Genomic DNA, 26,098 nt, shown 5'->3' with positions numbered 1-26,098 from the left:
TAGTTCACATTAGCTGAAGGAGGACATTTTGTTTCCTATTTGTAAAACACACCATGAAGCTGTAAAAAAAAAAATAAATAATTTTTTTAAATACGCACTTCATATTCTCTTAGATGTGTTTTGAGTACTTTTAAACGTACGTTGTATAATTATATCTATTATAATTAAATCTATCAAATATCTTGTTAAAACCTTTTTATATTTCTATGCGTTTATGTAACATTTTATTTAGTTTTCCCTTAACCATATGATGACGTGGGCTTAAACTTTGACCTATCGTGCCTACGTATTTGAATCGGTCAGCAGACAGGAGACCCGTATACTGCGATTCCTCCACGGAACTAAAGGGTCACGACAATACCTCTGGGCGACGTGAAGACATGAGAACAAGATAAATCTGTCCGAATTTATCAGGGCCCCACGCATAATCGAGCTTCGCCTCCGACCGCACACTTTGTGCCACTAGATGGCACCACACACCTGATGGATTATTTTTCAGTTGTTTACCTTTAATCCGATGACTCGGTAATTTCGGTGAGATTAATAGGAAGTGTGTGTAGTTATGAGAGTGAGGAAAGTCTGGACTTGACATCCATCGTTTTGCAGAAAAACAATTAACGTACAAACCCCAAGCAGCTTCCGGTTAATATTTTTCATAATTATTTATTAACTAAACAATTAGCTGCTCAGCGCTGGTTCTTTGCTCTCTGTGTACCGATCGATGAGGTAGATGGGTGCCAATACTTTCAGCACTTATTACTACAAGCAGAACTTGTTCAGCGACACTTGAATGCAAATGTTTTTACACCCTAAACAAAAAAAATGAGTGCATTTGGATTCACAGATGGGTTAAACAGTAGATTACTGAACAGGGCTGGACGATACGGCAAAAATATCATATCGCGGTACTTGAATACACGATATGTATCACGATATATAGGTTTCCTAACCGACTGCAAATAAGTGATAATAATTTTAAGGAATTTTAATAATAAATCTGACGACTGCAATGGTTTACTACAAAAATGTAACGGTAAATTTTAACAATAAGCTGCTTCGAATGAAAAAAGTTATCGATATAATCGCGACAATACCTGAGAAAAGTGTATCGTGACGGAATGTATCACGATATCGATATTATATCTGCGTATAATCTCTGAACGGATTTTTTTTCCTTTGGATTCTTACTAGCGAATAAATTTTCATAACTTACTCCATATTCAAATGATAACAACCTCTTCCCATCATTTCTTTTCTAATTCACCAAATAACTATATATGAATAAAGAAATCTTTTTTTCTGATGATTCTGCGTTACGTTTTTGTTAAGCATTTTATTTTTAACGCTGTAGTTTTTTGATCAATTGGACAATAGGGGTACAGTTTCCCGTTTTCTCACTCGGGGGGGGGGGGGGGGCACAAACTTTTGCACTCATCCGTATAAAAGGTCGTAGGTGCGATGCACGTAATAAGTACAAGCGAACGCGACAAAGCGAGCCAGACTATAAATGTATTCTTTTTAAACCATAGCGATATCGTAAAAAAAAAAAAAAAAAAAAAAATCGTTTATTTGAAACAATATTTTCTTATATCTATGTACACGTCACATCATACGTAAAACAAACATACAAAGGCGTTTCTTTTGGCTATTTTGCATATCAGAGTATATTTTAGAGATGAGTATATTTTTGCATAACTGATATACCGCGCAGGATGAGACGTGACCTCATCCCGGACCTCTGCTCAGACACAGGAAGTAAAATACCACAAATATCATGCAGCTTGTGTAACTCCGACAAGGCACGGGTCAGGATCAGTCGTCAAAATCCGGGATATCGTCGTAGGAATAACCGCGGTAACCTTTGGAGGCGTAGAAGGCGATCCTCAAGTGATAAAAGCCAGGAAGAAAGACGAGCACCCCGATGATGAGCACCGGAATCGTCCGGTCCGGGTTCTGAAGGAACGAAAAAAGTGTCAGAGTTCATTCTTAAACGGTCAAAGCCTCATTTGTCTGGATTTAAGCGGACATTTCATCCTCCAGTTTAATGTTTTGATTTGTTTATCTACAAATCGATAGAGTTTCACAAATTCATTTCACGTTTAGCCGCTCGAACGTCTTTCCGTCTGCACGCTGAGATTAAAGTATTGGCACCCCTCGGGCTCGACGGTTTGACCTGCGAGACGACGACGACGACGACTACGTCCGTCTTTATTGGGTGTTAATAACTAGAGAAACATAGAGACTAAAAACCAGGGTGCCAATAGTTCTGGAGTCAAATTATACATTAGGAGTAAAACACTTGGTGTTTTAAAAGATTCTTTTTTTTTTAAAAATATACATAAGCACCTCACTGACTGTTTTATTCCTTTTAAACCAATATTACATTTAAAAAAAAAAAAAATCCATTAAACTATCATATCATACTTTTTATCCGTTTATAGCTACGTTTAACGTAAGTGCTTCTTCTCGCTTATCGTTCCCTGTTTACGTCTCTGTCTCTCTCTTGAAGTTAACGAGATTAAAACGCAGCTTTGATTCGTTAGTAAGAGATCGCAAAGTGTAAACGCCTCTGTCCGGAAGATGTCGGGGGTGAAAAGATAGATGTTTTACCTTTACGTACGATAAAATATCGAGAAAAAATATCTTATTAAACAAGTGAGCTTACTATATAAAATGTTGTCTACTTGCATTAAAAGCAGAACAGTCCGATAAAATATGTTTCATGGAACTCAATTCAATTCGATTTTATTTGTGTAGCGCTTTTAATAACGGAAATCGTCTCAAAGCGGCTTTACAGAAACATATAAACACAGGATGGAGATTTTAAGCGTGTGAATTTATCCCTATTGGGCGAGACGGTGGTGACGGTGGCGAGGAAAAACTCCCTGAGATGATACGAGGAAGAAACCTCGAGAGGAACCGGACTCGGAAGGGAACCCGTCCTCATCTGGGTCACGACGGAGAGTGTGAGAGTAAAAGAATCGCCATATAAGTGCAGACCATTTAGGAGACAGGCTTCGACTACATTTCGACATCCTTTGTGTTGCCTGATCTTTTAAAGTGGGGTTTTTATCTTGATTTGATTTTGATTGTTGAGTCGCTGTACTATGAGACTTCTTTTTCTCTCTGGATTCCCTCTGTTCTGACTGTGAGCTTTGAATCGGGTTGGTCCGGATGTGCACGTTCCTACTTTTTCGAGGGGACAGAGTCCGTGCACTGCCTAGAGTTTGAGGTTTGTCTGTACATACCCTGCTTTAACCTCAGCGGCGTAGGTCTCGCTCGGCGTCAGAGCAGGGAGACCTTCAACTTGTTGGTGTGCTTCAGGATAGCTCACCTTCTTTGTGTGTTTGATTTACAGGATCTCTCTTTTCTCTGATCCAGATAGCACGTGTTTTTGACGAGGCTGCGTGGTCACCTAGACAATTTCTGCATTTAGAATGTTTTGTACAGTTCGCTTCGGGGCTGTCCTCACCACAATTTCGACAGGTCCTTGCATCCGGCAGAACCGGGACCAAATTTCTGGCATTTGAAACATCTCGATGGGTTCGGTATGAAGACGTTCACGGTGACACTTAGGTATCCTATTTGGATTCTTTCTTCCTATACGACAGGACGTATGTCCATGCTTTAATCATTTGGCCACCTGCTTGTTTCAGTTCTGATGCGATTTCGGCTTCGTCCATGCCCAGCAGCTCTCTGGTACGGACCACGCCTTTGTTGTTATTTAAGGAAGGGTGAATGAATGCTTTCATGGCGACTCCGGTCAGACTGGTTGCCCGTAGTAAGTTTTCCGAGTTTACTTTCTTACTGTAGCACGTCGACCAAAAATTTGGTCAGATCGCAGCTTTTTGATGTCTTTGACCGGTCCTGCTATTCCCGTGAGAGTTTAGTAAGGGGCATACCAGTAGTTGTGACTCTAGTAGAGGAAATCTTTGCCAGTTTTCATTTTTAAAGGAAAAAATTACATCAGTCGTCGGTTCATCATCCGAGTCCTGGACGTCTGAAGTATGTTTATTCATCATCTCTGCTCCTCACTCACCTCTGAGCCCAACAAGGGGATGTACACCAAGGATACAGCAATTATATACTCCAGCACATAAACACGAGGTTTATACTACTCAACTGACCCTACGCCGGTACATTCTGGGAAAAGTGAAAGAGATGGTCGATTGTGATACCAAAACAGTCCCAGGACAAGTCCTGACAAGCCGACTGACTTGAACGGGCCTTTCCAACCTTTCCACCAAGCCAAAGTCATGTGTCGCATAAGTGGAACCGGCAGCAAGCCAAAATCCTCGATCACCAGGATCCGAGTCGCAACTCACGGCCGACGAGTCGCCCGATTTGTCGCCTCTTACAATCAGCAAGGGGGTGCTACGGACCTGTTTTACCTGTTCTTACAGAAATCTTCACCGTCTGCTGCTGGCCTACTGCCAGAGAAAATGAATCGACACCTTCTGACCAATCAGAATTGAGAATTTAACAGCGCTGTAGCATGATCGGTGTATGTACTGTATATCAGAGTGGATCCTGACGCAAGCCAGGGTTCAGTATATTTACTTATGCTGCAGGTTTATGTGTTTGTTAGCTCACCTCAACATGAATGTACCCGGTGAGCAGCAGAGAGCCGATGATGATTAGTAAAGACCCGACCAGGAAGAGGAACGTCGCCAGAGCGATGGCCTTGTATGGAACTTTAGGTGGACTTCTTTTAAACTGTGAGAAAATAAACAGGAATAATCATGAGCTACAGTAAAAGGGGTTAAAGGGATACGTGAAGATCCACTGCATCTATAGCGTAGTGTACCTTGGAAACAATGCGCTCGGTTTCATACGAGCTGATTAAAGAGTACTAGTTATGGATACTTAAAGTTGTGTCTATGTACACATTTAATGGAATGTCGTATAGGATGAGATAAGATGTAACTGAGGTTATAGTGAGTTTTTCTTCCGTTTTTTCTGCTGCAGGTGGGAAGGAAAGTTGTGAGAACCGAAGAAACACCGGACCTCACGTGCCATAAGATCGGTCTGAATTTGTCGAGACGATCGCTTCAAGACAGTGCTTGAATCTAAATCCAAATGTCACTTCTTTGCTGAAAGGTCGCTCAGTTGCCGCGCCGTATACGTACGGAGAAAACGATGATCACGTGTCAATTTATCTCCTGCGAGTGTAACTGCCATGTGAAGATCTAAAAGTCATTCCACTGAAACCATAAAAATGTGAGGGTAAAGTCATACCACTGTAACTCTACTGTAAAAGTAGTTCCACTGGCTTTAAAACTACCTCCAGGTTTTGTAGTATCCCTACACAAAGTTTTGAAAAAGTAGTTCCAGCTTTAAGAACTAATTCTACAGATTCAGAGCGGCACCATCGAGAAAATTCCGTCAGGTTTTCAACAGAATATGTTCCACGTAAATGTTTATTGAGCTCAAAACTACACTTACGCTTCCGTTATAAGTGAGTCTGAAGTAAAAACAGGTTCTCTCTCTCTCTCTCGTTCTCAGCGCAACAGTGGAAACGTTCGTTCTTTGTGCTAATCACACAGACAGAGTGGATAGAGATTAAGGTAAAAAAAAAAAAAAAAAAAAAAGAAGCTGGATTGCAATTATAATTAAAACCCATTCCTCCTCACCTGCAGATCGATGTAGCCTTCATCGCTGTTCGCCAGTCTGGAGTATTTCACTTTATTGCTTGAGATTCCCCCGCCCACTGAACTGCTCAGAGCGGGCGTCATGACCTGATACCAACACAGATCACCGTTATTCTGAACCATAATAATAATAATAATAATAATAATAATAATATGTATATAAATATGAATACAGCACCTTTGAAATACATAAAATGCAGCTCAACATCTTCAAATAAATAAAACTGTGTAAGTCCTGTACAAAAGTATTGGCACATCACCTTTATGTGCCGATACTTTTGTACAGGACTTGTACAATTTTATTTATTTGGAGATATTATTTATTAGGAGATGATAATCTAGAGTTTACAAAATAAATAAAATAAAATAAAGAAGACATAATATGTTTATAAAAACATGTGTGATAAGAATCTAGACCAAAATAAATAATAAAGGAGATGCAATGTGATAAAGTGATAAAATATGGAGAGTAAAAAAAAAAATAAAAAATAAAAAACATAAAGGTGATCAAATATGGAAATTACAATCAAAGATTTTTTTTTTTACATTTTCATCTGATATTATTCTATTTTGAGCATTTGCCTTAGGGTATTCAAATTAAATCGCAATAAAGCCTGACTCGTGCATATGACAGCATATTTTACAGTAATGATATAAATGATATAGTTACTATATAGTCAGGGATAAATTCAAACTTTTAAAATCTATATCCTGAAATGATCTATTTCTATAAAGCTGCTTTGGGACAAGGTCCATCGTTAAAAGCGCTACATATATTAAAATGGAATTGAAATACTAACTTTGTCTAAAGCTGCAGGAGTCCCGTGGGCTTGTTTATTTTCACAGAAGATAAATAAATGTAAGAGAATAACAGGCCTGTTAGCTTGCTCTCAACATTCTTTACATTGTTTACTTCCGGGTTTATGACGTCACGTCGTAACGTCGCAGGAGATGAGGCGTCTTTCGCGAATCCAGCCCGGAGAGGAAAACGGTCGCCGCCATATTGGACAGTGTTGCGAATTACTATGACACGTCAACGCGTCCGCCATATTGGAAAAGGCCCGATTCAACGGTAAGTCTATGCAAGTCTATGGGGGGGATGCTAGTTCTACCTGATTAAATCAGCCGTAAGTCTCTTTCTGTTTAACCGATATGTACAGGTAATATGTGCATAAATTAGAGTTGTTTTTTTTTTTTATTTATTTATTTATTTTTTTTTAGAGCTTTAAGGTATGAGCGGCTCTTATTCACTTTTATTTAATGAATTTTATTCATACTGCCTATAAATATTCTAAAACATTTTCACATTGGTGTCTTCCTGGTAGGCGATGTCTAAGAACAACAGTGAATTCATTGCCCCCCCCCCCCCCCCCCCCCCACACACACACACAATAAAAATTGTGTTTTTATGACAGCAGTAACTGTAATAGGGTTACAGTACAATTTGCACAATGTTTGAAGGACAACATTGGGCAGAATGTGAAATAAAGTTTTTTCGAAGAAAAATAAAAATTGGCCATTTAATTGATTAATTGAAGAAATAATCACCAGATTAATCGATTATCAAAATAATCATTAGGTGCAGCCCTAATCCTGACCCCCTTCTGCTCTCCGGACCTGCCCGATCCATCCTGATGCCCTGTTTTCATGAGTTGGAAGTCACTTGCTGCTGCTGCTGAGGATGGCCCAACCTGTGCAGCCTGAAGATCACTGAGAATACTGAGGATGGTACTACTTAAAAACCATAAAGATGGCTTTGGACCTCAATTCATAGGAACAGTTACGCTATGATAGCTTTAGGACTGCGCTTGTTTTGCATTCGAGTCTCCATCAGTGAACAGTGGAGAAGTTCAACAAAGCATGTAAAAACTGTAATGAATTTTCCTGGTTACGCAACTGCACTATTTGACCATGTAGTATTAGCACATTTACAGAAGGGATTTATTTATTTATAATCACACTATCCAGCGTCATCCAGATGAGGACGGGTTCCCTTCTGAGTCCGGTTCCTCTCGAGGTTTCTTCCTCATATCGTCTCAGGGAGTTTTTCCTCCCTCGCAACCGTCGCTTCTGGCTGCTCATTAGGGATACATTCATACATTTAAAATCTATATCCTGAATTGATATATTTCTCGAAAGCTGCTCTGGGACAATTTCCATTGTTAAACGTGCTATACAAATAAAACTGAATTGAATTGAATTGAAATATTTCGATTGAGCCGGGAATCAACCAGCTAAATGTCTATGGAAAGTTTATCAAATGTTTTGGAAACAACAAGTTTAGAAAAGAGTTTGTCATCTCCTTTATTTATTTATTATTTATTTATTTTTATTTATTTTTTTAAATTGGAGATAAATGAATTGTTGCAATACACCATGCAGGAAAAGCTTAAAAACACGAATTACAGGATAGGTGTACTGTATATACCTATAGATAATTAGATGAAAGGATGAAAAAGAATGTCTTGTTGAACTTCACCATTTGTGTAATATCAAAAAAGGATTCCTCGATTATTTTGAGTGTGATGTTTGAGTCATTATAACTGTTATTATATGAAACTATTAATTTGGGGAATGTACTCATGGCTTTATTATAGAAGGTGAATTTTTATTCATCAACAAATTCCCCTGTGATAAAAGTATTAAACGATTATTCTACAGGACATGACATAGTACCAAAACGCTGTACTGAAACAGTTCTGTGTAATGTCTTTAGACAAATATCACCACAGTGTGCGCCTCTGAGGCTTTATTGCTCAAGCCTGTATACAAAGGAGTCCCAAGCTTGTTTTTTTGTTTGGTTTTTTTTTAACCCCGTATGAGAATTTCACGCTTTAATGCTCTCGATGGAGTGAATTAAATCATAGACAAAATGTGTGTGGATATGAGTGCAGCTTATCTTCCAAGTTCCAGACAACTGAAGTGACAATTAGTCTGAGCAGACGGCCATTTCCCAGTTCTGCTCTGAATAAATAAACACAAACAAACCTCTTCAGAATAAATTAGCATACGTTAACAGACGAGTCGTCCGTGCACGAGCACCAAATCAACGTTTCACGAAGGGGTTTGTCGAAGTGTATATACGTCGATATGGGAAGGTTTTTAAAGCATGTTGTGGCAGATGGAAATCTGTTGCTAACGTACAGCCTCTCACTTGGACACATCTTTCTTTTTTTCTTTCTTTTCTTTTTTTTTTTCCATTGTTGGTGGACGTCCAAAGCAACCTCCAAAGGAATATTAAAATTCTGAGCATGCCTTCGAGTCTCTGAGCGTCTTTGAGAGTTTGTCTGAGAGTGAATTGGGACAAGCTGGTAATATTTATACAGGACATGTAGCCTTCTGAAAATAAAACTTCAACGTTTATTCAAATTTATCAGCTTTATACTGCCATGTGGACAGACTGGAGCTTTGAGCTTTCAGGATTCTGGTGAGAGTTTCATCGAATAAATCCTTTACCTGGAAATTAGAAAGCACAACGGTGCCATGGATGCCGAGCAGACCCGAGTTTGAGAGTGTTTTATACCTGTGGTCATGCCATTTCATATAAATCAAATCAAGCCAAGTCCTTCACTGGCTGCTTTTTTTTTTGTTTCCTTTCATTATCCGAGCTGACCTTCACATACAGAGACTACTGTAAGTGTACAATCAGACAGTGTTCAATCGCAAAAACCCAGCACAAGCACTTTCTGATTTATGGATCTAATCCAAGCTAAATACATTTGTGCATTGTATATATTCATAGCATCCGAGATAGATGAATCTGTGTGCATGTGTCACTGCAATCTCAGAGAGAATGTAAAAATGCTGAACATATGCCAAAGGGGAAAAAAAAACAAAACAAAAAAGCTTGAGGAGCTGAAGAGCTTGGACCCTGACCAATGACCCCACCCATCCTGAGTGCACAAAAGTGTAGGGAGGGCTATATGGGGCTCATACCATCATCCTGCAGGTGGCTGCAAAGGATGTAACGTGCATAATGATGCTGCCGGGATTCAGATTCAGACATGTTCTGCACTTGTTTACTCTCTATACCTCACATCTGAGCTCCGGAGACACGACTTCACCATGACAGGGGGAAAAGGTGAGTTTTCATATCGTTCAGAAAAAAAAGCTGTGTGATTTTGAATTTCCAGTTGGTTTTTTTTGTTTTTTTTTTGTTCCAAAGACCCTCTAAAAGCATGTCGCGGGTTTTTAAAAGGCTGCACGAGGTTAAATTGAATCTTCATGATGTTCTGTCTTAATGAATGAACAATGTTTCCTCAGTTTTTAAAGAGACCCCAGTTCATAAATGAAATGCACTTGGTTCTTGCGCTGTGGTGTTATTCCCTGATTGGTGGATTTGAGGAGAGAGCTGTACGTGTTGTAAATGTTTTCAGATTGATTTTATTGCCTTTTGTTGTTGTTGTTCTGAAAAAAGGAACAATAATGTGTCTCTCTCTTGAGCCTAAATAACACGTATTTCTTTTTCTGTGATTTTCCTTTTTGGAAAATCAAAGAAATATTGAAGTATATTTTGTTTATATGCAGCCTATATAAAATACAGACTATAAAATATTTCAATATTTGGTGTATTAAATTTTTTCTTAGACTAACACCTCACGTTATTTACCTAGTTTTTGTCAGAATTAAACAATGTTTTGAAATCTGTGCGTGACACAATTTCAGTTTAATGGATGGGGAATGTAATAATAAAAATAAAATGTCCAAATGTTTTTGACCTCACTAAAGTGAATTGATCTTAGCTGGATGTGCGTGTTGCCAGATTGGACTCTTTCACCTCGGTGTTGCCTATGTCATCACATGACAATGAATGAATATCCCTGGCAGGTGGATGTAATTTAGTTTAGATGTAATTGTGTTCCACTGGACCTGGTCCCAGATGTTTTGGAAGCAGTGATGAAAGAAGCGTATATATTCTTCATTTCACTAATATAACAATATTACTAAATCCACTTTATTGCCAAAAGTATGTGGACACCTGACAAATCACAAATGATGTAGCACACCCGTAGACGATGCGGAGTAATGCGGAAGACCCCAGACGTTAACACGGCAGGATGTGGACACGGAAACACACACATGCACACACACAGTGTGACTAATACTAACAACCATACTACTGTATACGACACCATACTACACTTCTGGTACTGTACTGTACTATGCAATACAATACTACACTACATTACTACACTACTATACTGTATTGTAATATACTACACTATAATTTACTATACTGTACTATACTATACCATACTACAATACACTGCACTATATCTAGACTTTGGAGTGTGTTGGGATGAAACTAACTGCACTACTGTGTTAGTCTTGAGTGCTTTAAGGCACGGTGTGATTTTGGTGAAGATCTGAGAATGCTGTATTATACTATACTATACTATACTATAATGTACTGTACCATACTATACCATGCTGTACTCTTCTATACTGTACTATATGGCCATTATATTTACTATAGTATACTATACTAAACTGTATTATGATATACTGTGTATATTTTATGTACTATACTATACTACACTATACTGAACTGTACCATGCTACACTATAGCTACTTTATCTAACCATAATATACTATGCTATATGTTGTCCTATACTATGCTGTCCTATACTTTATTATACAGTACTCTACTATACTGTACTATATTATAGCATGCTGTACTGTACAGTACTACACTATAATGTACTGTACTGTACTATACCATGCTGTGGTGTATTACACTATAATGTAATGTACTGTACTGTACTATACCATGCTGTGGTGTATTACACTATAATGTACTGTACTGTACTATACCATGCTGTGGTATACTACACTATAATGTACTGTACTGTACTATACCATGCTGTGGTATACTACACTATAATGTACTGTACTATACTATACCATGCTGTGGTGTATTACACTATATTGTACTGTACTATACTATACCATGCTGTGGTGTATTACACTATATTGTACTGTACTGTACTATACCATGCTGTGGTATACTACACTATAATGTACTGTACTATACTATACCATGCTGTGGTATACTACACTATAATGTACTGTACTGTACTATACCATGCTGTGGTGTATTACACTATAATGTACTGTACTATACTATACCATGCTGTGGTATACTACACTATAATGTAATGTACTGTACTGTACTATACCATGCTGTGGTGTATTACACTATAATGTACTGTACTGTACTATACCATGCTGTGGTATACTACACTATAATGTACTGTACTGTACTATACCATGCTGTGGTATACTACACTATAATGTAATGTACTGTACTGTACTATACCATGCTGTGGTATACTACACTATAATGTACTGTACTGTACTATACCATGCTGTGGTGTATTACACTATAATGTACTGTACTATACTATACCATGCTGTGGTATACTACACTATAATGTACTGTACTGTACTATACCATGCTGTGGTATACTACACTATAATGTAATGTACTGTACTGTACTATACAATGCTGTGGTATACTACACTATAATGTACTGTACTATACTATACCATGCTGTGGTATACTACACTATAATGTACTGTACTATACTATACCATGCTGTGGTATACTACACTATAATGTACTGTACTATACTATACCATGCTGTGGTATACTACACTATAATGTACTATACTGTACTGTACTATACTATACTATTCTATACTCTACTACAATACAGTGCACTATATCTCGACTTTGGAGTGTGTTGGGATGAAAGTAAGTGCACCACTGTGTTAGTCTGGACTGCCTTAAGTCACAGTGTGAATTTGGTCTGAGAACGTCAGATTGTTCACACCAAAAATGGTAAGGGTTTTTATCTAACGTAACATTCTTTGATCCCTTCGTGTTTTTGGCGACCAAAACAAAAAAAGTATTGTTCTTTGATGTTCATCAGATTCACATGGTTTGTCAGAACAGACACGACTAACACAGCAATGCACGTAGTTTTATAATACGGTGCTCCAAAACCGTGATCCGAGCCTCTCGTTTCTAATATATTATACTCAATAAAATATACATTCCGGAAGCACATTTAATGTCCGATACCAGTTAAAGTGCACGTGTAGTGCATGAGTTTGGACGGAAATATACCTATTTTATCTATTTTCTGTACTATACTATACGAAACTGTTCTAATCTATACTATACTTTGCCATGCTATACTATAGCTATATGATCTACTGCCCTATTCGTTACTCTGTTGTATGTCAACTTTGGATGGTGTACATATGAAACTGAGTGCACTTTGGGGTTAGTACGGACCACCCTGACGCATGGTGAAAAATTTGGTAAAGATTCGAGGTCATCAAATTTTTGCCAAAAAAAAAAGAAACGTAAAGGAAAGATGTAACATTCTTTGATTTTAAGCAAACACGGTGCATTAGGATGTTTAATAATAACACAGGAATGAACTTAGTTTCATAATATCAGGCTCCAAAACTGAGTGAGATCTGAGCCTCTAATTTCCAATGTATTGGTTTCAGAGGCAGAAAACTGAACCTTTACTGGTCAATATCATTTAAAGTACATGTGCAATACAGGAGTTTGGATGGAAGTATAACTATTTTATCTACTATACAATACTGCTCTATCTAATGCTATACTGTAGCTATTTTATACATACGGTACTATACCATAGCTCTTTCGTCCACCATGCCACTATTGCCACTATATGCTACTATGCTATGCTATGCTGCGCCGCACCACACCATACTACACTACACAATACTAAACCATACTATTCTATAGCACACCATGCCATGCTATACTGCACCACACCTCGTCATGCTACACGACAAGGTGTGAGGAAAAAAAAAACAAAAAAAAACCCAGACCTGCATTTATATTTTTAAATCACATTATGGACCTGCTATTCACCGGGTCTTCTTCCTCTCTATTTGCAGGATGCTGTAAGAGTTTGCATGGATGCATCGTTGAAAATCTGGAAAGGTGGAAAGGTGAAATTTCACGTCGAGTTTGGTGTTTCGATTTTGCCGGATATGAGGCTTTAACAAAGATGGCGATTTCTTTTGGCCTGAACGCAACCAGAACCATCCTGATCTCCGGACAGATTTAACACGTGGATGACTTATGACGTCAAACGCTGCACTGTATGCACCACCTGATGGTGAGAAGTTTAAGAATTCAGCAATAATCACAAGAGCCAGTTTACAGCAGATGTGTAATGGTGCCCAGTGAAGAAAACCTCACAGCTGTGTTAAACCTAGACAGCTGTCTGAACTGCACCCAGACGTCAGTGTATGATGTGAACCTCCCGAAGGTGGTGACCATGGCGGTGGTCTTTATCTTCTTCGTTGTGTTCGGAGTAATGGGTAACGTGCTGGTCATCGTGTCTGTCGCGTGCCACCGTCATCTCCGTTCGGTCACACACTACTTCGTCGCCAACTTAGCTGTTGCTGATCTACTGCTGAGCTGCGTGGTTGTACCGTTGTCAGCCTCATCTGAGGCACTGGGACGCTGGGTTTTCGGCCAGGCTCTTTGTGGCGTGTGGGCGTCTCTCGATGTCCTGTGCTGCACCGCATCCATCTTCAACCTCTGCGTCATCTCCATGGACCGCTGGCTGGCTGTCAGCTATCCGCTGCAGTACCCATGTCTCGCCACAAGTCGACGTGCTATCGGTGCCATGGTGGCTGTCTGGGTGGCGTCGGCTGGCATTTCTGTCGGGCCACTGTTTGGCTGGAGAGAGCCGATGCCTGACGACGAATCGGTGTGTAGAGTCAACGAAGACACGGGATATGCCGTTTTCTCGGCCGCCTGCTCCTTCTACGTTCCCCTCACTGTAATATTAGTCATGTACTGTAAAGTCTACGTGGTGGCACACAGGAGAGCAAGAAGTCTCAATGATGGGCAGTGGCACAGCGATGTAAAGGACAGGGTGGTGTTCAGGATCCACCGCGGCAATGCTCAGAGGTGTGGAAAGGAAGATGACGTAAGTAGGAAATGTCGCTCCTATGGTGCCCTTGTGAAGCTGCTCACATTCTCGAGGGAGATGAAAGCGGCGAAGACCCTGGGCATCGTGGTGGGCTGCTTCGTCCTCTGCTGGTTCCCCTTCTTCCTCGTGCTGCCCATCAGTGAGTACAGTACAGCTTACGTATTGACAAATAAAAAGATTTTGACCAGTTCCAAACACGTACTAAGCGCTGTTTGATTCTCAGCTCTGATTGGTCAGTTGGAAATCACAGTGCATCGTATTAATGCGCATTATCACAGGGACTTGTACAGCGGACGCGTTGTAATCACTGACATGGTGAAGTTTTCTGTAAGGAGATGTTTATTTAACATTTGTGGAAGGAGTCTCCAGTGTCAGAGTTAGAGATAACTCTCCAACTGTATGTTTTCCAACACAGATAGAACTCTTCAGTACGCTGTAACAAGACAAGGTGCATTTCCTTTCTTAAATAAAAAAAAAATAAATAAAAAAAACTTCAAGAGAGATCAAAACGAAAGGTCGGTGAGGAAACAATTGTTTATAGCTGCTAGAAGGTAAAAGGGAGAACGGGAATTAACTGTAAATAATCCTTTTCATAGGAACTGCAATGAATCGGAGTTATAGATGTAACGCTGTCAGAACTTTAAGAAGATACACACAGAATAAATAACTTTGCTTAGATACAGTGAAACTCTTTTCTTCACATACTCCAGCATGTCAGGAGATTGGGGTCAGAGCACAGGGTCAGACATGATATGGAACCCCCCGACCTTCCGATCAGTAACCCCGAGCCTTAACCGCCAAGCCACCCCTGCCCCCTTTATTTATTCTACTTTTATATTATCAGCATAAATGGGGGGGAAGGAAAGGAAGAAATGGAAATGGAATGAAATGAAACGAAAGGAAATGAAATGAAAGAAAGGGAAAGAAATAGAAAGGAAAGGAAGAGATTGAAAGGAAGGAAGAAATGGAAAGGAAAGAAAGGAAATGAAAGTAAAGGAAAGCAAATGAAAGCAAAAGAAAGAAAGGAAATGAAATGAAAGGAAAGAAAGGAAATGAAATGAAAGGAAAGAAATTGAAAGGGAAGGAAATGAAACTAAAGGAAAGAAAGGAAATGAAAGTAAAGGAAAGCAAATGAAAACAAAAGAAAGAAAGGAAATGAAATGAAAGGAAAGAAAGGAAATGAAAGGAAAGGAAGAAATTGAAAGGAAAGGAAATGAAACTAAAGGAAAGAAAGGAAATGAAAGTAAAGGAAATGAAATGAAAGCAAAAGAAAGAAAGGAAATAAAATGAAAGCAAAAGAAAGAAAGGAAATGAAATGAAAGCAAAAGAAAGAAAGGAAATGAAATGAAAGCAAAAGAAAGAAAGGGAAAGAAATGAAATGAAATGAAAGGAAAGAAAGGAAATGAAAGGAAAGTAAGAAATAGAAAGGTAAGAAATGAATGAAAAGGAAAGAAAGGAAATCAAGAAATAGAAAGAAAATGAAGGAAATGAAACGTAATTAAATGAAATGAAAAGGAAAGAAAGGAAAGGAAGAAATAGAAAGGAAAGGAAAGAAATGAAAGGAAAGAAATGAAAGGAAAGGGTAACAGAGAAGACAAAGGTGTATTTCAGTGAAGTGTTGAATTGTAGAATTGTCTTTTTTAAACTTAAAAAAAACTTTTAAAAACTGGTATAATTTTTGTCTCTATAATCTCCGCAGTCTCTCTCTCTCTCTCTCTCTCTCTCTCTCTCTCTCTCTCTCTCTCTCTCTCTCTCTCTCTCTCTCTCTCCCGTAAGTGCATCTCCGTTACTAGCTCTAAAACGTTTCAGAATTAGCAACAGACACGTGAGATGCGATGCGTGCTGAATGAGTTCCACACACACGAGCGTTTTTAAGGACAAAAACCTGACCAACGTCTTGAAATAAAAACCTCCGAACGACGTCTTGAGGCGTGCTAACTGCGGTATAAGCGGCATAACAGTCACTTATCCCTTTCCTTTAATGCAACTGATGTCTATGATGTTATATTTGTAGATATTTCTGAAGGATCACGTTCTGCATTAATAAAATGTAAAGAGTACGACCGTGGATAGTAAAGCAGTGTGGGGAAAAGCTTCATGAGGGCAAAGTTGTCGTTATTGCAGTACGTTTTCATTTCTTTGTTATGATTCGCTCGTGAGCAGTTATTCATGTCAGCCTTCTCATTATATCCTTCTGTCAGCTGCTGTGTGTAAAGGACTGTATAAAGAGCTCTTTTATTGCTGTGTGTGTGCATTTAAATGGGGCTTTGATGCGAAGATAAAATGCATTGTGGGATGGAAATGAATACACAGTGCAGATCTATTTGTTTGAATGGGCTCACTGTCAAAATGTCACACAGCAAATAGCGATCCGTGTATACGTATTTATAAGCTACACAGCCTTAATGATACAGTGAGCCTAATAAGTAATAATCTATGAGCACGTTTTCCAGAGTCTCAAAACATGGCTTTTATTTTGTGAGGTAATAGTAGTCTGTATTAAAATCCATCCATCCATCCATCCATCCATCCAGCTTATCTTTCACAGAGTCATGGGGAGCCTGGAGTGTCTCCCAGGGAACTCTGGGCACAAGGCAGGGACACCTTGGATGGGGTGCCAACCCATTGCAGGGCACAACCACACACACATTCATACAGTATAGACAATTTGGAAATGCCAATCAGTCTCCAGTGCATGTCTTCAGACTGGTGGGGGGGACCTGGAGGAAACCTCAAAGCACAGGGAGAACACGCACAAGCTCCGCACACACAGGACGGAGGCGGGATTCGAACGCCCGATCTCGGAGGTGCGAGGCGAACGTGCTAAAAAGAAGATGCGACTAAAAGAAAGCCTGACGAATCCAGTTATCTTTTAGTTATAGCCGAATCTTCACTTGTTCCTCTAGGAGAACGTTGTGTGCCTTTCCAGTCAGAAAAGGTTTTAGGAACCAATTATACAATGAACCCTTAAATAACCTCGAAGAACCTTTTTTTTAAACTAAGGTTTGTAGTGTAGTGATGCATCCATCCATCCATCTTCTATACCGCTTATCCTTTTCAGGGTCACGGGGAATCTGGAGCCTATCCCAGGGAGCATGGGGCACAAGGCGGGGTACACTCCAATCCATCGCAGGGTACAATCACATACACACTCACACACACATTCATACACTATGGACACTTCGGACACGCCAATCAGCCTACCGTGCATGTCTTTGGACCGGGGGAGGAAACCGGAGTACCCAGAGGAAACCCCCGCAGCACGGGGAGAACATCCGCACACACAGGGCCACGGTGGGAATCGTGCTAACGGCTAAGCCTCCGTGCGCCCTTGTGTAGTGATGCACAAAATATGAATTTGTTCATCGTTATTGCAATACGATTATAATATGAAGATAATAAATAAACAAGCAAATAAATAATCGAAATAAATTCCTAACACACTGTCGTTGTCTTGTTGTGTTTTTGTCGTGAGCAAAACACACACTCGATCCATTTGGTTAAAATAACGTAGGCGGCGCTTTAAGCCTCGATATAAAGCAGTGTGATTATTTACTGTAATATATAATTAATTAATGATGAGAGGGAAATTTTATTGATTCGTTTTTTTTGTTTGTTTGTCTACGTGTAGGCTCCATCTTCCCGTCTCACAGACCCTCAGACGCGGTGTTTAAGATCACCTTCTGGCTTGGATACTTCAACAGCTGCCTAAACCCCATTATCTACACCTGCTTCAGCCAGGAGTTCAAAAAAGCCTTCCAGAACGTTCTCAAAGGCTGCTGCTTATGCAGAACCACCGCCGCCACACCTCTGACCCGAATCGCCTTCCATCCTGCCCCGCCTTCATGTCCCGTCACTCATTCTGCCCCTCAGTTTACTCAGACAGGGGCAAATCAGATGAGTAAAAGCTTCCTGAAGGCCTGTTGCTTCAGCGCCAGGGGCAGAAGTACCAGCACTGAGACCCGTCACGTCTTTGTGGACATGAAAGGCATGACGGCAGGACAGGCGGTGTGAGACATGACGAACGTGATTGTTATGGAAAAATTGGATTATACAGATGGGGATATAAAAGTCGACACACCCCTGTTAAAATTCAGGTTTTTGTGATGTAAAAAAAATAATAAATAAATAAAAAAAGAAACTAAGATAAATCATGTCAGAACTTTTTCCGCCCTCGACGTGAAAGTACAACCGATATCAATTCAATGAAAAACCAATCAGGAGAAAGAAGAACGTCACGATAACCTGGTTGCATAAGTATGCACACCCTTATATAATTTGGGATGTGGATGTGCTCAGAAAGAACCTGACAAAATCTGATCTCAGTGTCGTCCTTTTAGTTCACAAAAACCTGCCGCTTTAACGGGGAAACTTTCTGATAAATCCGTGTATCATTTTTCACTGCCGATTTTGACGAAAAATAAATAAATTAAAAAAAAAAAAAAAAAAAATAAAGAATAGACTATACATTCTTTTACAATGCACGTTTCTGGTTCTGTTTCAGATCAGTCCTTGTACAGCTGGATGTTTTCTTGCTCATCTTTGTTCCTAAAATGAGCTTTTGTTTCTGGGAGTTTGTTAACAAAATGAATAAACATAATAAAAACGCCGCCCCAGCATGTTGTAGAACTTCTGTCTCTCTCTCTCGCTCTCTCCTTATTATTATTATTATTATTATTATTGCAGAAAATACAATGTTCTGCACTTCCACTTCTATCCCCTCGTCCTTCACATTAGGCAGGTGTGTTCGTTTTCCCCTCTCTGCCGTTCCCCTGAGGTTCTCCTGACTATATCTTATTTCCATAAGCGTGTTGTTCATTCATCCGTGCTCTGCATGCTGAGGAGAAATGTCCCTCAGATGTAGACTGTAGGTGGGCAACAGATACAGTAGTAGCACATACATGGAGAGGAAATCACTCTTTCACAGACTGCAAAGGGCCTAATCAAAAGTTCCGGGCGTGCTTCTCGGACACAAGACATAGGGTGCAACTCGAAATACAAAAATCGCCAGCAGAAATAAGGAAATTTTGCATACTTGAATGTGCTGTACTCGTGAAACGAAATCGAAGGGAATCCAGCAGCGTGTTAGTCCGGGTGGATCTGTGCACATTTTCCGACGAGATCGGGTTTGTTGTTTTTCTTAAAGCACACTCTTAAAAATAAAGGTTCTTCAATGGATCTTTACAGCAGCACAGGTTCTGCAAAGAACCTTCGTCTTGTCAAGAACCGATTTTTCTTGAGTTGAGCTATATGCTCGTTTGGAGATTAAAGAAGTTCTTTATGTTGCATTATAGGTTCTTCGGAGCAGTGTATTGGTTCTCGAAGGTATCGTCCCTTAACAGGGTGAAATTGGAAAATGTTCCCGTGGCATCACTCTCAAGAACCTTACTTTGGTTCCTTAACAGGGTGAAATTGGAAAAGGTTCTCAGGACATCACTCTCAAGAACCTTACTTTGGTTCCTTAAAGCAATAACTGAGAATTTATTTTAGATAACATGGTTCCTTGTTGCCACAACTATGAAGAACCATTTGTGGGTTCTTTAAAGCACCAGTAAATACATGATTCTTTAAAGAACTTGAAAGTAAAAGGTTCTTTGTGCAACTTAAAAGAGTTCTCCTATGGCTTCAGGATGAAACCCCCCCCCCTTTTTACTTCGAACTGGAACCTTTATTTATTTTATTTTTTTTAATGATACTGGGTATCAGATCGGTGCTATCTCTATCTCTATCTATTACTTTTATCTATCTGTTAACCTGTGAAATAAAACGTTCTTGATAGCGGACTCTATCCTAACTCTACATGGACGAATACATCAGGATATGGACAAAACTGACTTCTGAGCACTGTAGAATAGAAAACAACGAGGAAAAGAGCTCTAGAAGAGGAATACAGAGCCACCTAGTGGTCCATCATCATCTTTTCATCTCTACTATATTCAGATTTTATTGTTGTATCAAGCAATTAATTAGTCAAGTGTATTTTCGAAAGTATCTCGAATAAATGACGCCGTTCATGATTGTTCTGGTGCCAGTGCTTTATGTCTTATTAATACTGCATGTTATTTTTCAAAGCTGGTTCCGATTAAACGGTTATTTCCCCCTCATCAACAGTGTTCTTCTCGCATGTGTAAGGGTCTGGCTGTGCCAAAACATTTGTGCGCAATTCATCTTGAAATGTTTCTGTTTAAACAAACGATCTGTCGTCCGGTTTATTATTATACGGACGAGCAGGACACACGACGGTGAAGCAATCTTTCGATTAAGCTTCACCGGTCTATCGAGATGGCTCTGAAATGTAGACCCCTTTCTAACCTCACAACATCAGACGACAACCTCTGGTACTTAGTTTTATTCGGTATTTTATCGTAAATGACCAAACGTTTGTGTTCAAACCTTTTGACCAATCACAAGACGGTAGAATATGAGAAAAGCCGACATTTATATCGTGCATGTCGATTAAAAAATAATTCATGGCTAATCCAGGGGTGCCAATATTTATGGCTTACCCGTATTGTTGAAATGTTTATTTCTTTATTTTGTTCATGTCGCTGAAGGGGAAAAGGACGCGAGAGACGGCAGCTTTCGCTCCGTATATACTCTTTACCTTCGTGAGCTGTCTCATGAATTATGAAATCGAGTGTGAGCCAATAGAAACCGAGTGGGCGGGACTGTAATCTTTTAAAAAAAAAAATTCTCTGCAAAAAAATTTGAGGAGGTGCTTGTTTTCTCTCTCTCTCTTTCTTTTTTTTTTGCTTACGAAGACTTCTCACTTTACATTTCCTTGTTCGGCTCATCTCCAAAGCACCTCACAACCGAGACCGGATACAGCCGGGCAGTTAAGGGTTAAGAACCCAGTAATGGCAGCTCGATGGTGTTGGGATTTGAAAACTCATGACCTTCCGATAAATATCCGAGCTACCACTGCCTGAAAGGTTGGCTGCACGGACTCGACTCCCACAGTGCAAACTGAACAATACATCACCACGAAGAATCAGAAAACTACAAGCTGTTGTTTTTTTTTTTTTTAAACATTTTTTATTTTTGTCAAACCACCATTGTTTTGTTTTGTTTTGTTTTTTTAACTTTACATCACCATCCATTACACACTTTTCAGCGCGAGCGAACATCCTCGAACCCCACAGACACGATCGACCAGCCAACGGTGGGGTTCGGGGGTGGGGGAGGGGAAGGGCAAGTGAAGAAAGAGGGCGGATTCTAACAGCATAACAAACTCAGGCTGAAATGTCCCTCAGCCCCAGTCAGCAAACAGCGTTTCACTTACATCACATACTAGAGGCATATAAAACATACAGGTTTACAGAATGAGGTACGTTAAGTATAAGTGTGTGTGTGTGTGTGTGTGTGTGTGTGTGTGTGTGTGTGTGTTATGAATGTTGAAAGCTATACTAGATGATGATGATGATGATGTGAGGAGGCAAAGCCTGAAGCTTAAGGCATGTCTTTTTTAATATCAGCTTAATGCACATGCATGCATACACCAGTGGCTCTGTGGGTTAACTCTTTTTTTTTGGGGGGGGGGGTTGGGGAGGTGGGGGGAAGGCATGGTGTTGTGTAGCTCTATCCAGTTCTGCACCACACACAGAACCTTCGAGAACATGCAACCCCCAGACAAGAGGAGAACATCATGTCACCGAAGATGAGAAAGCGCGACGCGTGACGACATGTTGAACCGTTCCCAGTCGAGACAGAAACAAAACATGTGTTTTATCTTACAGTCGTGGAACAACTTTCCAAAAAAAAAAAAAAAAAAAAGAGAGAGAAAAAGAAAGAAAAGACAGCGGTCCAAATGAGTCAATGTTGTTTTTATAGCACCGTGTCTGGAAGGGTTGCTACGGGCAACTTCCGACGTATCAGAGTGTGTTGCCATGACAAACACTGAGCCGTAGTCATAGTAACGCCGGAAAACACATGAATGCAGGAAGGAGGGAAGTCACAGAGGAAAACAGACATGGTTCGGTAAATGAAATATGAGGGATGATAAAGGAACTGAGATTCAAAATAAAAATAAAATGTTGGCGAGATCCCAGTAAAGCCTCCGAAGCCCTTTCATCAACAAAGAAAAGAGGGGCCTCATGCTGAAGAAATGTCGTTTGGACCGTACGCTTCCCCCCTCCTCCCCCCCACGTTCGGCACCGAATTCCGTGAGAGGTAAAGAACGCTGCTAATACGCTCCTCCGATCCTTCTCTAACTTCCATTCGGAAATCCCCTCGCTTACCCCCTTCGCTCGGGACCGTCAGCGCTACGTCTCTCGCAATCTTATTCCAAATTCCTTATAGAGTTAAAACAGCTTGAGGAACTGGAAGCCAAGAGCTTACGACTCGCACTCGTGGGAAGGCGGCGTAATAAAGCAGACAAATCTCTATGCGTGTGTGTGTGTGTGTTTATGTAGTCATGGGGAGGAAAAGGTGAGCGACAGAGGAGCCAAGATTTCTGCAGATGAGAGAAAAACAGAGCAGATGTTTTGAGGGAAAAAAAACAGAAAAGACGGGTAAAAAAAAAAAAAAAGGCAAAAAAAAAAAAAAAAAATACAAAAATTTTAAAAACACGGGCGATCCTGAGGATCCCGTGAGAGAGTTACACAAAGATCCAGCGTGACACTTTTTCACAACACTACAACTATGTTATGGTCCGTACGGACGGATTCCATGCTAAAAAAATGGCTCAACCCTTCTTTTTTTTCTTTTTTTTTTTTTTTTAATGTTGAAAACGCGGTCAGTCGATGTGTATTTCAGTGTGGTGAAAGTCCCTTATTGTAAATGATCATCCATTGCACTACATCACTAACATTGACATTTACACCCCTGTAATGGCACTGCGACACAGAATCTCGAACAAGACCCTTGCGGAAAAGGGGTTGAGAAGAAAAATCTGGCACCTTTGCATCGGTTTACTTCGGCTATTCTACGTCTATAGCCTTCTTTTTTTTTTTCTTTTTTTCTTTTTTTTTTTTCATCAGCAAGTTTAATCGAATAAAAAAAAAAAAAAATTTCCAAAAATCAAATAAAATAATAATAATAAAAGCCTTAAAACGATCAGTACGCTTCTGTTACTTTAGGCACAGGCATAAAGATAAGTGTTAGGTTAGTCTAAAATCATAAGCTGTTACGTTTGCATTTCCGTGGACGTAAAAAAAAAAACAAAAAAAAAACGTTAGCCATATTATCACATTCATTAACACAGAATGTAATGGAGGAATTTAAAATAAGTAAAAAACACAACAAAAAAAATGAAGAGAAGCACAATTATAATAATAATAATAATAAGCCAAGATGACGGATCTGGCTCCGAAATCCCGATTTACAGGAATGGCAGAAGTTACGATCCCACATTTTACATGAATATAAAACAACCACAACAATGCAAACTTTATTTAAAAAAACAAAACAAAAAAAAAGGACGTTCGTCTCTGCAATTTCCCATCTGCATCTCGGTGAATTAAAACGAGCCAGAAAAGTCCTCACACGGGGTGCCGATTTCCACACAGCTCACCTTTTAAAACGACTAAACAGTGCACAATTCCTCAACTACCAATCACAAAACTAACTTCGAAGCATTAAAGCTGCTTCCTCGTATGGATTTGATTTCTTCAGATCGAGTGGCCAAATCGTGAGGACTCCCGCTTGAATTGTGTCCTGATGTTTTTCATTTACGCCAAACGAATACACTTAAAGTGCACCTACGATGGTTTTTTCAGATATTCCCTTTCATGTAGCGTGTTCTATACGTAGCTGTTTGCGAATGTAAAAAGTCTGCAAAGTTTCAAAAATCAAAGCGCACGACAAACGGAGTTATCGACTCCCGAAAGAAGGAACCGATTCTGAACGGCTGAAACGACTCGTTAGTGATTCCAGACTTTACTTCCTGTACAAACCTACGTAGGTACGTAACAAAAAAACCCCGCCTCTGATCTTCATCGTCTGCTCGCTGACAGCGGTAGACCAATCACGACAGACGGGGACGTCTGACCAATCAGAGCAGAGTATGCTCTCTGAAAGGAGGAGTTTAGAACGAATCCTTTAGAACGAATCATTTAACGAGTCGTTTGTGACACTGGGGGGAAAAACGGTAACGCTGCAGTTTTTTTGACCTCGGATGCACGTAAGTCTATCGTATGAGAGCTTTAAAACAAAATTAGGCGCGTTTCAAAACCACAATAGGTGCACTTTAAGTCGGATCAATTTCCGGCCTAAAAGCCGACGTTTACGAGTTAGCGCTCGCGTGCGACAAAAATGAACGGCCTTTAGTTTTAACGTGTCGCCGATTACGCAACGAATATTAACAATCCTAAATGATATTAAAACCCTACAATGACGGAAAAACAACGTTATGCCACTGGAACGTGCTCAAAGCTAGGACTCTATATGCCACTCACCTTGTTAAATAAAGTTTTAATGGTAAACAATAACCGCTTAGCCTATTATCTGGACCCCTCCAATTAAAAAAAGGTGTTAAATAAAGGAGAAAAAAAAAAAGATCTATAAAATGGCACACGATAGGTAAAAAATACAGTATAAAAAATGCTAAATCATACAATCAAGGTGCTCAAATATGGAGTGTTAATTATTTTACTTTTATCTTCACATGAGGCAAATACTTCTTTTTTTTTTTTTTCGTTAAATTTCTCCTAAAGGAGAGGGTTTAGGGATTTGGGGCAAGGAGGGGAAACGGGGTAAAAGTAGGGGACTATGAGATTAAAGGAGGGTTAGTGGGTTTCAGGAGTGGAGAGTCTCGACTCTGGACCTAGCGTTGGTATCGGAAACACCTCCACTTGTAAACACCCCCCAACCCCCTGATCTCCTGCAGGGAGCTGAGAGCTCTAACCCAGGCTGGTGATGTTAGCCCTGCCACCAGGGGGTGCCACGATGCGCTGAGTGCTGCGACGTGGAACGTTATCGTCAATCTGAGCACCTGCGAACAAGAAAACAGGAGCAAACACCTACGTCAGGCGACGACGACCGCGTTCCCCTCATGAACTTTGAACTGTTATTGTGTTTCAGAGCATATCACTGACGACATCGCATCAGCGCATCCTGTTATTGTTTCAGGCCTCAACCTCTGTGACTCTTATCCACTTACTGAGCGTAAACTTCCACTGGCCTACGTTCTCATGATATAATATAATGCAAGGGTTCCTCGAGAGTTCTATTTGGAGGAAACCTTTTTAAATGGAACCTCTCGTTATTCCCAGAGGGACGAAGCGAAGAATGAAGAGCCCAAACATGAAACGTGTGTTAGGGTCAAGTCAATAGTAAGAGCCATTTCTGGTTCTTTAAGGGCTCTTTCAACCAAGAAATCCTTGCATTATTATCAAGATCCATTGATTTTAATAATAAACTCTTTTCTTAAGGGTTAAGTGGGCGACGGTTCTAGATTTCTAAGTGGTTTTCTATTATATATGACATCCTGACAACTACAGACAAGAGCAAGGGAT

At 39.9% G+C, this 26,098-nt stretch overlaps 3 protein-coding genes across 5 annotated transcripts in view; 1 reads left to right on the top strand and 2 right to left on the bottom strand.

The window, feature by feature from the left end:
- Positions 1-1,491: 1,491 nt before the first annotated feature.
- On the bottom strand, positions 1,492-6,594 carry tmem230a (transmembrane protein 230a). Its single transcript, XM_017490092.3, has 4 exons — positions 6,452-6,594; positions 5,634-5,738; positions 4,594-4,716; positions 1,492-1,953 (listed from the first exon to the last, which is right to left on the bottom strand). The coding sequence occupies exons 2-4, from the start codon at positions 5,733-5,735 to the stop codon at positions 1,813-1,815; spliced, it is 366 nt and encodes a 121-aa protein (XP_017345581.1). The 5' UTR covers positions 5,736-5,738; positions 6,452-6,594; the 3' UTR covers positions 1,492-1,812.
- Positions 6,595-9,320: 2,726 nt separating this feature from the next.
- Positions 9,321-20,551, top strand: adra1ab (adrenoceptor alpha 1Ab). Its single transcript, XM_017488430.3, has 3 exons — positions 9,321-9,732; positions 13,597-14,784; positions 18,277-20,551. The coding sequence occupies exons 2-3, from the start codon at positions 13,878-13,880 to the stop codon at positions 18,657-18,659; spliced, it is 1,290 nt and encodes a 429-aa protein (XP_017343919.1). The 5' UTR covers positions 9,321-9,732; positions 13,597-13,877; the 3' UTR covers positions 18,660-20,551.
- Positions 20,552-21,657: 1,106 nt separating this feature from the next.
- Positions 21,658-26,098, bottom strand: part of dpysl2b (dihydropyrimidinase like 2b) — a 40,453-nt gene continuing 36,012 nt past the window's right edge. For all 3 annotated transcript variants that reach the window (XM_053686602.1, XM_053686603.1, XM_017489471.3), the window contains one exon: positions 21,658-25,575. In XM_053686602.1, the coding sequence (XP_053542577.1) occupies positions 25,484-25,575 (92 nt within the window). In that variant the 3' untranslated portion in view covers positions 21,658-25,483. The remainder of the gene's footprint in view (positions 25,576-26,098) is intronic.

The sequence above is a fragment of the Ictalurus punctatus genome, chromosome 16 (genome assembly GCF_001660625.3).
Source record: "Ictalurus punctatus breed USDA103 chromosome 16, Coco_2.0, whole genome shotgun sequence".
Taxonomy (NCBI): Eukaryota; Metazoa; Chordata; class Actinopteri; order Siluriformes; family Ictaluridae; genus Ictalurus; species Ictalurus punctatus.
Note: the sequence above shows the minus strand (reverse complement) of the source record. Positions and strands in the feature narration are given on the sequence as shown.

Excerpts from the sequence above, each read along its gene's own strand:
- tmem230a (XM_017490092.3), bottom strand. The coding sequence starts at position 5,735 with ATGACGCCCGCTCTGAGCAGTTCAGTGGGCGGGGGAATCTCAAGCAAT. Across the intron at positions 4,717-5,633 it reads AAGGCTACATCGATCTGCAG|TTTAAAAGAAGTCCACCTAA; the intron begins GTGAGGAGGAAT and ends ATTTTCTCACAG. Across the intron at positions 1,954-4,593 it reads CCGGGTACATTCATGTTGAG|AACCCGGACCGGACGATTCC; the intron begins GTGAGCTAACAA and ends TCGTTCCTTCAG.
- adra1ab (XM_017488430.3), top strand. The coding sequence starts at position 13,878 with ATGGTGCCCAGTGAAGAAAACCTCACAGCTGTGTTAAACCTAGACAGC. Across the intron at positions 14,785-18,276 it reads CTTCCTCGTGCTGCCCATCA|GCTCCATCTTCCCGTCTCAC; the intron begins GTGAGTACAGTA and ends GTCTACGTGTAG.